Below are 15,310 nucleotides of genomic sequence, written 5' to 3'. Positions count from 1 at the left end.
CTGCAGCTCGGTGACAGAAGGCATCTTGTAGTTCTTCTCAATTCTCAGGTTTCACTTCATTCTTTATGAAGAGCTGAACCAATCAGAGATGCTGAGGCGGAGACAGAACGACGACGTTTCTAAAACGGATACATCGGAATCAAAATGATTCCCTTAAGACTCACACGCGTACACAATCTGCCACCTGCTTTTATTAGTGAAGTGAAGAATTATTTGTGTTTTCAAAGCGACAGCTTTATCTGTCTTTTTTACGAAGAAGTATATGCCCCGTATGACCTCGACATGATTGCTTTTGCCCTTACTTTGGAAACGATTGAGAAGGGGATATAATAATTATTCTGCACATAATGGTTTCGAAAGCACAAAGCCTAAAACCATCGTTTAGTTTGGTGGAAGTCACAGACTACACTTGCTTATAAGCAATTTATTTTAAATCAGCTGTTTACTCCTTTCGTGGTACTTCATTAGTTTTTTTTAAACAATATACTGTGTACCACTGTTTTATAATGTACTAAATTAATCAAGCGTAGTCGTACTATTAGCCTACTTTGGAAGTGCTGTATCAGGGGAAAGATTCTAGTCATTCTGTGATTGATTTAACACCAAGCAGGTAATAAATCAAAAAGACACAGAAAAGCTCCTGGGACTTATTCAGCTCTGAGCTTTTGGCCAGCTTTAACTTCAGAGCTCTCGTTATGCAGTGCAGCGACAGCACGGATGACACTCACCCTAAAGAACTCCTTAGTGGAGCCTGAGTCTAACGTCCCATAGGCAATCTCCGTCTGCTTGGCCAGGTCCTCAGCACCCTCGATCGGGGAAACCATCCTCTCCACGGTGAGAAAGGCCGCCAGGTTAGCCGTGTAGGAGGAGATGATGATGAGGGTGAAGAACCACCACACTCCCCCGACGATGCGGCCGGACAGAGATCTGAGAGGAGGAAACAGAGCAGACGGAGCGACATGAGAGCAGAATCTACAGCATAGGGAGGGGAGGAAGGACACTTTTTCACAGAGTCTCCTGTGTTTGGCACGTTATCAGCCGAGAAGTTTAGATCAGAAGATCCCCTTAATTTGAGGATTTCTTCCACTTTTTGAGGAGGTTAACCCATCAAGTGACGGGAAGTGCGATATAATCCGAATGTCCCTGGTGCTCCACGCCGTAAATAAATTTAAGAGTATCATGAACTCAATATGTGATGATTATGATGATTGATTCATTCTTTGAAAGCAATAATAAACCTCATTAAGTCAATATAACCGTGTCCACATTTAGTTTTGGAGATAATTAAGGTGAGCAAGAAAATACTCCTGGGGGGGGGACACACACACACCAGCTCAGAGTTAGCAGTGCTGTAGTGGGCAGTGAATAAGGCAGATCCTGGTCTTATATTTATTTGGTGCATCTGTTGGTTTATAGCTGCAACCAGTTTTTGGTGAAGACATTTGTTCGAACGTTTAATTTATCTGTTGTGTAAAAGGTACCGCTCTCTATCACACACTCAGACCAGAGAGGACAGAACAAGCCTGAAGTAAAAGTGCCATGAGGCTCTGCTATTGAATTCCGGGTGTGATGAGCCAAAGTTCTCCGTCACAGCGATACTCCCATCCTGCTCACTGTTCCTCAACCGATTCGTCACAAGATAAAGGCTCCGACTTTAAATCTGTGCCTTGCAGAGCCACCTTGGGTTAATATTTTTAAATTTGACTATTCTCTCTGGTACTTTCCCCGATTTCCACGATCACACATATTTCCTTAAATGTGCTGCTCTCAGATGAAATCACATTTCTCATTCCAAATGAGGATGTGTTTGCACTATATCACTGCATTGCAGGTGTACTGCTCTGGATTTCTCATAATATGTTAATTTCATGGATTATGTATAGAATAGAATAGAATAGAATCAGCTTTAATGGCCATGTAGGTTTGCACATACATGGAATTTGACTCCGGTTACACTTTGCTCTTCCGTACTTATACACACACACAATATACAATAAGCGGGATAAATATAAAAAAGACATTAAAGACAGTAGTCAAAAAGTGCAGATAGTGCAGATGGAAGAGTCTGATTAATTGTTCATCATGGTGACGGCCAGTGGAAAGAAGCTATTTCTGTGTCTGGTGGTTTTGGCGTACAGTGCTCTGTAGCGCCTACCAGAGGGCAGGAGTTGGAACAGCTTGTGTCCAGGGTGTGAAGGGTCTGCAGTGATCTTTCCTGCCCGCTTCCTGACTCTGGCGGTGTACAAGTCCAGAATGGAGGGGAGGCTGGAACCAATGGTTCTTTCTGCAGACCTGACGATCCGCTGTAGTCTGACTCTGTCCTGTTTGGTGGCCGATCCAAACCACACAGTATGGATGTATTCTACCCTTATGGTCCCTATCTTTCAGATGTTTCTTCTTATGAAAAGTTCAAGTGCCCTCAGTACATTTAAAGGCGCTATAAAAATATAATTTATTATTTTGAAAAATGAACAGGTTTATCCGTTTCCTGTTTACCCCAAAAAAAATTAAATTGAATTCACTCATCCAATTTCAGTCTAGTTGGAACCTGAGAAAACCTCTCCTTGATCTGCTACATGTCTGTCGCTTTGAGAAAGTGCAAATGAGGCGGTTATGTGTAGAAAGAAGCGTACACTTCCCTCCATAGCACGCAACGCAGCTGCTATACAATCTTCCAGCGTCTCAGATTAAAGGATGGCGGAAGCAAAAATCCTTGAAGAAGAGGTGAGGGACACCACAACAGTGATGAATGAAAAGACGGATGGATGAGCAAATTATAGGGGATGACCATAATATTGGAAAATACATAATGTAATGGTGCTGAGGTTCTCCCCCCCCCCCCCCCCCCCCCACAAAATACATTATTTGCACCAATGAGATGACCGTAAAATGGGACATGCAGCAAAAACATGGTTGGCCTCCAAGATCCATGAGGAATTCCAGCAGCTACTCTGAATGAAATATGATGACTACTGTGCATTTTACAGCCCTCAGCATGGTGGATATAAGTTATTTTGTGGATTCAAAGTATCACCGCCGGCATGCAGTTTCAAAACAAAGGTGTGTTTGCTCAGAGAAGAAATGAGAGGAAAGTGCAGTGAAGTTAAGCGCGAGGTTACGTGGATAGAATCAATGCCAAAATTCAAAATAACCTATATGCACCATGGCAGGAAGGAGATGTATGCATGGGACTATACAATGCAGAGAGATGATGAAGACAACTGAGGGTTGGTGGAGAGTGAATACAACAACCAACCTTGGTGAGATATCGCATCCTTGCTGCATGAAGGCACCCAGGGAGAACCACAGGCTATTAAAAATCCCAAAGTCGTTTGGAGGGTCTGGGGGGCTCTGATGGTCTTTGGCCTCATCACTTTCGTCCAGATGCCACTCGTAAGGGCTGAAACGGCTCACCAGGAAGAGCACCACACTCACGCCGATATAGGCAAAAACTATACACATCCAAATCTCATAGGCCAGTGGATCCAGGAAGGAAAACACCCCAGGCTTGGACTTTTGAGGCTTCTTAATCATAATGGAGATGCCCAAGCTCATAAAGGGCTTAGAGAAGTCTATAACTTCTTCCCGTACCAACGTTATAGTTAGAGGAGCCACGGCTATGTCAGCTCTCTGTAAAAATAGGAACAGGCACACTGGGAGTTAGTCTTACAGAACAAATTGCCAACCAAAGGTTTACATACTCACTTAATAAAAAAGAAACACTGATAAACTCAAAGTCAAAGCAATAACCATGACTGTATATAGTTCACACTGTCTTCTAATCACATATATGTGCCCAGGCACTGAATTCATGGAGTAAAGAGATTAAATGTGACAGCTTATAATATACTGAATAGACCTTTGATAATGCCTGAATGGAGGGATATCTGCCATTTTAAAATGAGTCACTCAGCACTTGTGTTGGCTCATGTCTTTGTCTCACTCCAAATTTCCTCCATGAATTAAAAAGAGGATTGGAAGACAGAGGTGGAGGAGCTTTTTATAAGCAGATAATGAAATGTGAATCAGCGTGTTAAATTGACCTCCATCAGATCCTTTGCAGACGCCTGACAGACTCGTCAATTAGTGTGTCACTGCAGTGACACCAGTTTGGTGATATTGTAACTGAACATCAAAATATGGAAATATTTAACACAAAGGATTATGTCTTGGATCTAGTGAGCCAAAGTGTCCAATATTAATTCTGGATGCAATTAATATAGTTAAGGTCATCTCTTTCTGTCTAAGATATCAATATTAAGAAGGCTCCAGAAGAGCAGAGCGTTCTGTAAATCGGCCACAGCATAAGAAATGACAGGTTTTAAATGGAGAAACCTGCACTGACTCACATCACTGGTTGTATGCATAATTGTGTTGTAATTACAGTCTGCAGTGTGAGATTCTTTGACATTATTCATTCAGTAGCTGAGTTCTCATAAAAGATGCAAATCGTCTTGTGAAAGACAGTTTTAGTGTGAGTGAGCCACGAGATGCATGACAAAAAATAAAGTTCAGGCAATTTTAGTTGAAGAAGGGTTTTCCAAAACCCACTCAGCCCACTTTGATTGATAGGACATGTTCATGGTGGTATTCAAAATAATTTTGCACAAAAAAATGGGTCGAGTGAGTTTTATAAAAAAAACTCTCTTATGGTAAAATGTGGAGGAGACTTAGTTGCTATGCTTTACGATATTCTGAACACAACGTAAGGTTAAGCAGCGAGAAACGATAAAAGATGAACAGTTAACCTCCTTATGAGCTACACAGGCGGACTGAGACTTACCCCATAAACCAGTTCACCCACCATCCCGTTCCACGTCTTGGTCTCTGGATCTCTGGCTCCGTACTTCCCGTCCGGGACTACTGACAGCTTATATCTTATCCCCACATGTTTCGCAATTTCAGAAGCTAAATCGACACAGTAGCCTTCATATCTGTCATTCCCATCCATCTGCATATAGTTTTTCTTGTACATCACATACGGAGCTTCCTGTTAATTAGACAAAATGTTTAATTCATTGCAAAGAAACACACACACACACACACACACACATCCACAGTGGCCAGTCCTCATGGGTCACACAAGGCTGTGACGCAATCGGTACTGAGAGCATGCACACATGCTGGGGTGACCGACAAACAGGTACGGGGGACATGAAAAGCCAAACAAAGCAGGGTGTAGGTTTAGAAGGATCTACGCAGCATCAGTTACAGGGATGTTATTTTGGGACTCGACAGACTATAAAAGCAGGCCGCTGCTGGAGTGAAGAGGCCAAATGGGCCAGCGGGAGGAGCCAAGCGTCTAACACGTGTAAAGGAGGCGTAGCAGGATGTCAGGCTCCTTCATGCTAACCTCATCCGCAATCTAAACGTGCGACAATGGATGAGAGGTGGAGGTTGCATGTTCTTTGCATCAGCGTAACACAAGGAGGAGGGACACGTTGAATGGAGCACTTTTCCAGTTCATAAAGTAATCGTCAGTGACAGCTGAGAGAGATACATCCAATACGGATGGATATCATATGGATATCAATGTATACATCAAACAAACATCGAGCTCAAAAGACGTGAGCCACGTCAGAAGAGTAGTCGTATGACCGGGTAAAAAGTCATACTGGTTCTTTCATTCGTTTCTATCGTGACAATAAAATAATCCGCTGGTTGTCTTGACTGTATCGTTTGACTATTCCACATCACCTCTGTGCCTTCGATTTCAATAAAATATCATGTATTTCCTCACAAATGGAAAACGGGTTTGCCGTCAAACCTCTTCTCGGAGAACTTATGTCACCCTGAGGATATTCAATGGAGATTTACTTTGCCGTACGTTCAGAGGTCATTTCACGAACAATCTAATAACTCATCTTTAGAGGAGACTGATACTCGATGCTTTCACGGTATCCAACAGTTTCACTCCTTTGTCGTTTGAACCCCTCTTTACCTTCTCTTCCCTTCTGCAGTCATGTACAATGTTACAAAAAAAACTAAATGAAAGACTCGCGCCCTATAATAATAGGCTGGCCTTTCATTGGATATGGCATTTGACTTTAAGTTATGGAATGTAGGAAAAGCAACATGAAGTTATGACTGTGATCAAAAACAATAGTTGTCTTTATTCAAATCAAAGGCATGCCTGGCAATGAGAAAATAATGCAATGACACTACTCTTCTGTCTTCTCTTCCTCACAGTTGTGTTACCTGTCTGGTCATGAGGATAATGAGTTACTACACATTGAAATGAGAATGTATGGCTATTACATTCTGAATTTGTCTAAGATGAAAACACAATAGGCAAAGTCAGAAGGAACGAGAGGCCGTGGTTTTAAATGTAAGATAAGGAGCACCTTATCGTACATTTAAAAATGGCTGATGGTTACTAAACTGTGACAACTGTACAGAAACTAACACTGCGTCTAACCCTGAGCTTGCTATACTGGGAGCACTGGTTTAGATACATTACAATTCAGTGCCAAAGTAAATTTGAACAAAGAGATAAACAGTCAAAGGTGGCAGCCTTGGGTTGTTTATGTCCTTCTTGTGTGTGCAGATCATTTCATGTCTCCAGTGAGACACGGCTGGTTTACCCCGGCGTCACCGACAGATTACTTAATGAGAGGGAAATATGTTTACTTACGTATGCACTGAATGTGAATACAAAGGTGTCTATCTTTATCGGTATCATTACCAAAGCCGTTATTGTGATGTCACTACTACAACAGCCCACCGTAATATAAAAAAACTAAAATGCTTTGGCACCCACACGGATACAGTTGAAACACTCTTCGTGAATCGACTGTTTCAACATGGAGTGAGTGGATGGAAAGCAACTCAAAATGAAATAATTCTACCCTCCCAGGACAGATTGCAACAATGGACACCTTGACCTTGAGTGGCAGAAATCTTAAGGTGAAACACTTAAAACCTGCTTGAGAGTGTACCATAATAGTAGTGACCACAATTGTTCGGTTTTCCACAGAAGAGGACTCGTTGGTGACCTGCTGATCCATAATATAAACAAACTTTTCGTTCTCATTCCAGTAGCCGAACTGAAAAACAAACAGAGGTTCACAGTTATTACAAGAAGCAGAAAGACGTTGTTTCCGCAGCAGAGCCTCCAAGTATGTGTGAGTTGTTTGGCTCTATCTGTGCAGCAGGAGACAGTGTTAGTTGTGCCTGATGTAGGAGGATATAAAAAGCTTGTAATGGTGCTCTTCACTTCACCTGGGCTACACTTTAGCAGAGTAGGCGTAAACTATTCCGGCCTCAGAGAAATGTTCTCTTACATAACCAGAAAGCTGCACTAATAGAGCTCTGAACTGATTAAATGAATACCAGCAACACACATCTAATAGTCTAAATGTGCTTTATCTTGCCAGTGCAGTAGGTTCTTCTAACGTTCTATTATTACTGCACATATAGTACACACAGTATAATGCAACACAAAAACAAACACTGGCCTGTTGTGTCTACTGAACCTGAGATGATTCCAATGGATGCATTATGTTTGTTTCTGTCACGCTACGATTTATTCGGCCGAGAAGAAGTCAACGGCTCCCACGTCTGGTGGCTATGATGAACAATACTCACTCTGTTGTCACTGCGGATTGTCTTGCACTGTTTGGATGTGCGGGCCGCCGTGATGTATGTTGCCATGTGACCTGAACTATGTGGACAGTATAGGGCCAACTCCTTTTTGGTGTCAGCTTTTGTGAGGACCTTGTCAGAGTTTAAGGGAACAGAGCTTGCAAAGCCACAGCACTGTGTGTGTATGTGTGTGTGTGTATGTGTGTGTGTGTGTGTGTGTGTTTTGCCTATGACTTGCCCAATTATACAAAGTCCAACTCCAGCATGTAGAGATCATGTGAGTGTTGTGTATCCTGGAGATGCGTCCTTGTGAACTTATTCCCATATGCTGTCAAAAATCGTCAGTGATTTTCAAATAATAAAAATAAATACATTGAAAATAGGAAGAAAACTGTGGACAAATATCAGAAATGAGCTTTTTGCCTCCAATCCTCTGCAGAGGCAGGTGTTTGGGGACAAACTAACTGGAGCTTACAAGCTAATAAGAGGATAGACAGTGTTGTGTTAGTGGTATTGAAGAAAAGGACTAAATGATTCAGGATCTAAACTAACAGACATCGACAAGTGTTACAGCTCTCAAGCTAAATGGCTAAATGGCTTTTCTGAGCGAGTGCACTTCTCCCCCGGTTGTTTGAGAGCTTGTTTACCGAGTCCAGGCACAACACACGCTTGTAGACAAAATGGAGACACTGAACGCTAATGTGTGCTGCGGCTCTCGTTCGCTCTTGTCTGTCCGTGTCTTAGGCTTATATGTATTTAAAAAAGTGGCAAATTAAATGTTTTTATTGGCTAAATGACAAAAAAGGGCATCTCGCTCACAGAGCAGATTTCTATGCTGCAGTATAAAATAAACAAGCAATTTAACAGCTTTAAGGTGCAATACTGCTGTAAGGGCCAACGCCTTAAAGCCTGCTTCACAAAAGCTGCTAACCCGCCTCGCAGCTTCATTATAGGGAGCTTCATTTGGTGAGTTTGACTGTGATGGTGGATTAGAGGCTGTGTTGAAAAATGTTGTCAAAGAGAAACACAGAAAGCGTGACTGTACTTCCAAAAGTCACATTTAAATAAACGCCTACACATGAGGATACACACAATATCAGCTATTTCATATCCTGCAAAGGAAGCCCACATATTACAATGTGCTTGTTGTCCGCCTACACTCTAATTTCAGGCGATTGACAGTTCATTCAAGCATCAGCATGAACCCTTCAGACTCCTGATTGGACAGATGCACCACTCGCTGAGCTGTCAGTGGTTGAAGCATCACATTTGGTTGTTGTCAACAGATTGCAACTCTTTCGTAGACACAAAAGTTCTTCTAAATTATTGACTGTAATCAGTTCCTGAATAAGAGTGCGGTCTCTATAGTAGTAAAACCACATTTTTTAGCAACATGTGGTCTACATAGATATGTGTGTGAGGTTTAAGCCGCGTTATCTTTTAAATGGCTGGTCCCCAGAGATGTGGATTGGTTCAGCTTCTGGGGGCTCGACTGACTCTCCGTTGATCTTTACCCGATTCAAATCTCAGGGGCGATGCGAGATCACTCAATTTGGGCTGGCTTTGCGGGACTGGCTGCTGGCAGCTTTAGTCCAAATCACACCCCTCGCTTCTATTTGTGTACGGCCACCACGCCAAGAGAAAATAAAATCTCCATCCAAGAACTGCTTGAAACGTGTAAGTATTTGTTCGTGCGTATTACAACATACAGTGCTAAGATATAAATATATCATACACTGATCCTGTAATTGGTAATTGTATTTAATTACACATTATCAAATTGCGAAAGATGTTCCCACGGCTCTGTGCACACTCACCTTCCTTGGCCCTCCGGACTTCATCTCATACACATCAATGGTGTAATTAGATCGTCGACCGAATGTGTCGAACTGAATGTTTCCTGTCATACCTTGTACTTGGACCTGCCAGGGACAAAGAGAAGAATCATAGCACTGAACCTACAACATGTGAGCAAACTACTTTAAAACATACAACAAACTGTATGCAAACATGTGCAAAACTAGTGGAAATGACAGATTTTTAAGGGAAGGGAAAAGTGATGAAAAGATGATATTTAAAGAAATAATACAGGTCTAACATGCATGTTTGGAATTAAATATACACTACCGTTCAAAAGTTTGGGGTTACTTAGAAATGTCTTTATTTTTCAAAGAAAAGCACTGTTTTTTTCAATAAAGATAACATTAATCAAAAATACACACTATACATTGTTAATGTGGTAAATGACTATTCTAGGTGGAGACGTCTGGTTTCTCATGAAATATCTCCAGAGGTGTATAGAGGCCCATTTCCATCAACTATCACTCCAGTGTTCTAATGGTACATTGTGTTTGCTAATCGCCTTAGAAGACTAATATCTGATTAGAAAACCCTTGTGCAATTATGTTAGCACAGCTGAAAACAGTTATGCTGGTGATATAAGCTATACAACTGGCCTTCCTTTGAGCTTGAAGTTTGAAGAACAAAATTAATACTTCAAATATTAATCATTATTTCTAACCTTGTCAATGTCTTGACTATATTTTCTATTCAATTTTCAATTCATTTGATAAATAAAAGTGAGTTTTCATGGAAGACACAAAATTGTCTGGATGACCCCAAACTTTTGAACGGTTGTGTATTTGACCATAACAACACAATCAGTAACTTTTAAAGCAGATTAGACTGCAGAGCGAGATAAAGCAAAGACTTTAACTGAGTAAATACAATAAAACGCAGCGCTGTTTGAAGAGACAGCGAAAGCCCTCCGTCTTACCATTTTTAGGGCTCTCTCTATGTCGATGCCTTGGCTCCAGGGCACAGCAGGGTTGGCGAGGCAGTCTCCCGCACTCCCCCTGCGAGACACGTCCACTCGCTGGCGCCGCAGGTACCGGAAGGCCTCCGCAATCACGAGGATGGCATCGTGGGTCAGCGCTGACGTGTACTGAGACAAAGGTCACAAGAAACCCCGGTGACGCACATCATGCAGACCGCACTGCTGCCAAGCCAAGGGTATCATCTCCGCAGCAGTATTTAGTGGATGTACACTGAGGAGTGCCACTGATGTAAAAAAAAATCAAAGCCTCACACTATGATTGACATAAAAACTGCGCGAGAATGAAAGATGCAGCTGTTCAAGGGCAAGCAGGTGACAAGTCATTTAAGCATCGTCTCGCTGAGATGATTCAGAAGGACAGAATAGCAATGACATGATTTCAGAGTTACTACCGAAGATAGAGGAGGAGAAAAAGGAGAGAAAATGTGTCTTTGAAGATGTTTAATAAAATGTTACTGCAGCATCGCCAGCTATGCTCCTCTGACCTTCAATGGAGTGTTTTTTGCTTCTGGAAATTCTCTTTCATCAAGGCGCTCCCAGCGCTGGAGGAACTGTTGGACGATGGGGCTGTCTGGGTTGATGATCTGGAAGCCTGTGATGTTGGCTCCGCCAGAAAAGACCCTGTCCAGGCTCATGTTGGAAAGACCCTGTGAACAAAGAACACAAGTAGTGGAACGAGAAATCACGAAGAGCCAAGAGGAAAATCAGTGGCTCATTAGTTAGTTTGGCTTAATTACTGCAGTCAATTTGTAATCTGTCATCACATATATTGAGAAATGTGATTATTCCACAGAGAGTGTTGAATTTATCTGCACTGCATTGCATCACATCAATATGTGTTGTCTGATTGTTTCATGTTGCGAGTCCTCACCAGGTTGGCGAGGATATAATGGTATCCTCGGCTGTTTTTTCCTGCGGTCACCACCTAGGAGAAGCAGGAGGAGACACACAATGAGTCACATCCACATCTCACAATACGGAGAACAAAGATTCAGAGGGCTGAGATTGCAAAATGACAAAGACCTTTGATTTGGTAGGAAGAAAGGAATGAAAGACAGACATTTTAGAGCAACATTTGCAAGGGCAGCCGGTGACCACATTTGTACTCGTGTGTGTGTGTTTGCATGAGACACACACAGATAGGGGACAAACTGTGATGACAGCACTTGTTCCTTTCCATTAACTTCAACATGTAAAATAAGGTCAAGGCTCTGGCAAACCTCCCTCTCTCTCTCTCTCTCTCTCTATGCCTCTCTCTGCAGTCGCCTGTGCTCGACAGTCTGCCACTATATGCTCCACCCATCTCAGCCGCACACTAGACTTAATTAAACCCAATTGTACAGCACCTGTCTAGGCGAGCAGACACAGAGCAGCATTCCCTGATTTCTTTACACTTCTTCACCAGCCAAACCCCCCCTCTCTCTCCCCCTCTCCCTCTCACTCTTTCACACACACTCGCTTCCTCTCCCTCTATTCGGATTCTGCATCGTAGATTACCGAGCTTCAAACAAGAAACTGTGGGGGAGGATAGTTCTTTTTTGTGTTCCTTCCTCCCGGTCTTTTCACTTTCTACACTTCCACACAGTTTTGATAGAAGTGTGCTCAGGCACTGAAGTCAGCTAAATGTTAAAAGTCCAGAGTGATAGTGATATCATGTTGGAGAGAATTTATCGACCACTTGAATACAGATGAGCCATTTTACAACAGCACTGCATCCCTGTGGTATATCCGTGGTGCTATTTCCAAATTTTTCATTTATGCCTGGCGTACAAGGATGTAATAACTGCCCGGTTTCTTATTCAGTGCATGCACTCTCCCACCTTTCATTCACACCTGTGCACTTTAAACTCATCGGCTTACTCCTCCCACATTGTCTTGTAATTGTCTCTGGAGAGGGACCGTCCTTGATTCAAGGTCGGCCCTCAGACCGGCTTATACACTCTGACAAATTTCAACAATAAATCCAATTAGCTTCCTCGGAAATGCTAAATGATTTAATTGCGTTCGACATTTTGCACTTCATCCCACCGACTGTGAAAGTGCCCCACATCCTGCGATTTCGCCATAATCCCCCCCCCCCCCCCCAAAAAAAATCCTAGAAGCTTTTTCTGCTTATTGCTTGAAAAGCTTTTCATTTGCTCTCCATGTGAGAAGGAGCTGCAGTGACCCAAGTGTAGCAACACAGCGAGCACTTAATGAAGCTGCAGTGCCGGGAGTGACTGGCTACAATTCCCGTTTGTCACCAGCACACTCAGGCAGAAAGCACGAGACTTCACACGTCTATATGAGCATCCAAAACCGACACCTCTGCTGCTGTTTCTGACTGAAAGCACATTGCTGTTAGAAAATAATCCACTGCACACATGTCTTGCTTACTGTAGCTCCAAGGAATATGAAATCATTATGTGGGAGTTAAAGGTTATATTGAATGCCATACGGTCATAAACACATGTGTTTCTTGGTTTATTGAACAGCAGCTTTGTGTTAAACGCTACAAGCGTCTGCAGCCATGATTCAAATATGATCTATTTAATGACTCATAATGTGATTTACCACTTGGCTTTTGTGTCAAGTATTTCTTAACCGGAAAATGCTTTGACTTCCATGAGAAAATGGAGAACAGAACATCCCATCTGCATTGGTACTCATCTGGCTGGCAACGAGCATGGAGACTGATATGTATTCTAAGCGTGAGATATCTGGTTGGATGATTCTGGGAGGTGACTCAGTTTCCACAAAATTATTATTATAATTTGTTTTAACGCACATTTGTCATCACTCTGGTTTCACTGTGAACATAAAAATATAAAATATATTAACATGGCATCACATGCAATATATTGACAGTGGATTATAGCCAGACACATTTGTATATCGTGGCCAAATGAAACAAACAAAAAAACATTACAAGCATTAAATAGTTCATAACTGATTAATTAAGCAAAGTTAAACAAACATAGTAGGTAATGCATGTACATCATTATGTTAAGTAAACCCTCTGAAGATCAAAATCAGACAAATATGATTAACCTTTAAAAACATAAACCAGCTACATAATTAGAGACATTTCTCTACCACTAGCAGATTATTTTATTCTATTTGTTGTGAGGTTTTATCTCTCCTTCTGTTGGCAATGCTCTTCTGTAAAAAAAACATCTGGGCATAGCAAATATTTTTAAGATCCTGATGCTCCAGTTTCATGATCCCCTGCGATAATCGCTTTTTGTGAGTCTGAGAAACCACAAAGAACCTGGAAGAGGTCAGGCACTACCGTCACCGAGAGAGCTTCACTTTATTGTCACAGGACTAATGTCTTACTTTCTGACTAAATCCATTCCTCACAAAACCGCTTCTCCAAACAGCTCGGGGGAAAAGAAGACCCGAGGCCTGTACCTACAGCTGCTGACCCTCTTTTCTTTTCCATCAACTCACTTTTGTCTCAGTTCCTGGATCAGTGACTCCACATCCACTCCATCGCTCCTGCACGTCCTATCCTCTCCATCTCCAGCTCATGCTCTCCATCCCACACTCCCAGCTCAGCCTTTGTTCATCTCCTTTTGACCATCAGAGTTCGCCAGTTTAGCTCATCACTCAGTTTCCACCAAACCCTCCTGCCCAGTGTTTCTGCGTCCAAAGTCCCTTTTGCCTCAGCTTCTGCCTCTAACCCTAGGTTTTGGTGTTTTCTGAACCTGTTTTTCCTCTGGAGATAAATCCACCAGTATGAACCAGCCTGCACGCACACTCTCACTCCAGCAGAGTCAGGGTGGAATCACCGACTCATCTCCTTGTCGCCTCCGAGGATTGATGATTTAACACATCACTTACCACTGCCGGGCAATCCATCCCACATCAGCGCTTGCTGTGATCGACAGCTCGTCTCGGTCGCAGCTCTCCTGCTTAGGATTTGCACCCTCTTTTGCCCTGAGTTGTCCTTTTTCCTATCCATGGCTGTTTTCTTTTTTCTTTTCAGCCCAGAAGGAGGTTTTTTTTCGGAACGCGCAGCGTTTCGGGCAACAGGATTAATTTTTCTTTGCATGTTGCTAACCTTAATTTCTTTTTTGTTTGGTTTCCAAATAGACTTGTTTGGACTGGAAACTTTTCTTTTCAGACTTTGCCTTAGTTTTTTCATTTTTTTTTTGCTTGCAATTTCACGGCTTTTGCCCGTTTTTATGTCGGGTGCAGGAATGAATTCAACTAACGCTCATCAGGGCCGCACTCACACTCGCTGGGCTCGGCGGTTTTGGCGCCTCTGTGGTTAGGTTTGGTTGGTTGTTGACCAAGGACCAATTCGGGGGGCGCTGAAGAAGCCGCTCCTGAGAGACAGGCTTTTTTCCGTGGTTTCGACTATTCCATAGAGTTCCACACACTGAGCACTGAGCCCGGGATCGGCGTTTCTCGAGAGCGGGTTTTTGAGGGAGGGAGTGACCAGCCCACAAACACAATTAGCACATTGTTTCTCCTCCTGGATCTCACTGAGCTGATTTCTCTTTTCTCGCCTGTCCATAGCCCTGGGCTGGACCTTACTCTCTTGAGGGACCCGTCCCACACAATATACGAGCTGTTGCCTGTACCAATGAAGCGCTGGGCATTAGATTTCCATCGCCTCATTAGCCGGGAACTGTAGCATGTTCTTTCCAACTGCTCACTAATGATAAACTGGGAGGCTTCGCTTCTCTTCTGGGTCGACCGCGAGTTCACTAGAACCTACTGGACCATCATTACTGCTTATCTCCCCCTTGCCTCTCCAGGTTCTCATTGCCCGCGGTGAGGAGGATAAGCTCATTGACGTTGAGGCCAGGCTCTTCCTGACTTCTGGGCGGAGGAGCTAGCTTTATTATGCCCTGAGCTTAGCTGCTGTGAGCTTATAGCCTCAAGACTCAGACCACTCTG

General features: G+C 42.8%; 1 protein-coding gene across 5 annotated transcripts in view; it reads right to left on the bottom strand.

The window, feature by feature from the left end:
- The window catches only part of gria3a (glutamate receptor, ionotropic, AMPA 3a), a 75,476-nt gene that overhangs the window by 15,847 nt on the left and 44,319 nt on the right, over nt 1-15,310 (bottom strand). For all 5 annotated transcript variants that reach the window (XM_056411618.1, XM_056411619.1, XM_056411621.1 and 2 more), the window contains 8 exons: nt 11,292-11,345; nt 10,906-11,067; nt 10,361-10,528; nt 9,402-9,506; nt 6,939-7,046; nt 4,784-4,990; nt 3,257-3,630; nt 729-927 (listed from right to left, as the gene is read on the bottom strand). In XM_056411618.1, the coding sequence (XP_056267593.1) occupies nt 729-927; nt 3,257-3,630; nt 4,784-4,990; nt 6,939-7,046; nt 9,402-9,506; nt 10,361-10,528; nt 10,906-11,067; nt 11,292-11,345 (1,377 nt within the window). The remainder of the gene's footprint in view (nt 1-728; nt 928-3,256; nt 3,631-4,783; nt 4,991-6,938; nt 7,047-9,401; nt 9,507-10,360; nt 10,529-10,905; nt 11,068-11,291; nt 11,346-15,310) is intronic.

The sequence above is a fragment of the Pseudoliparis swirei genome, chromosome 3, assembly GCF_029220125.1.
Source record: "Pseudoliparis swirei isolate HS2019 ecotype Mariana Trench chromosome 3, NWPU_hadal_v1, whole genome shotgun sequence".
Classification (NCBI taxonomy): Eukaryota; Metazoa; Chordata; class Actinopteri; order Perciformes; family Liparidae; genus Pseudoliparis; species Pseudoliparis swirei.
Note: the sequence above shows the minus strand (reverse complement) of the source record. Positions and strands in the feature narration are given on the sequence as shown.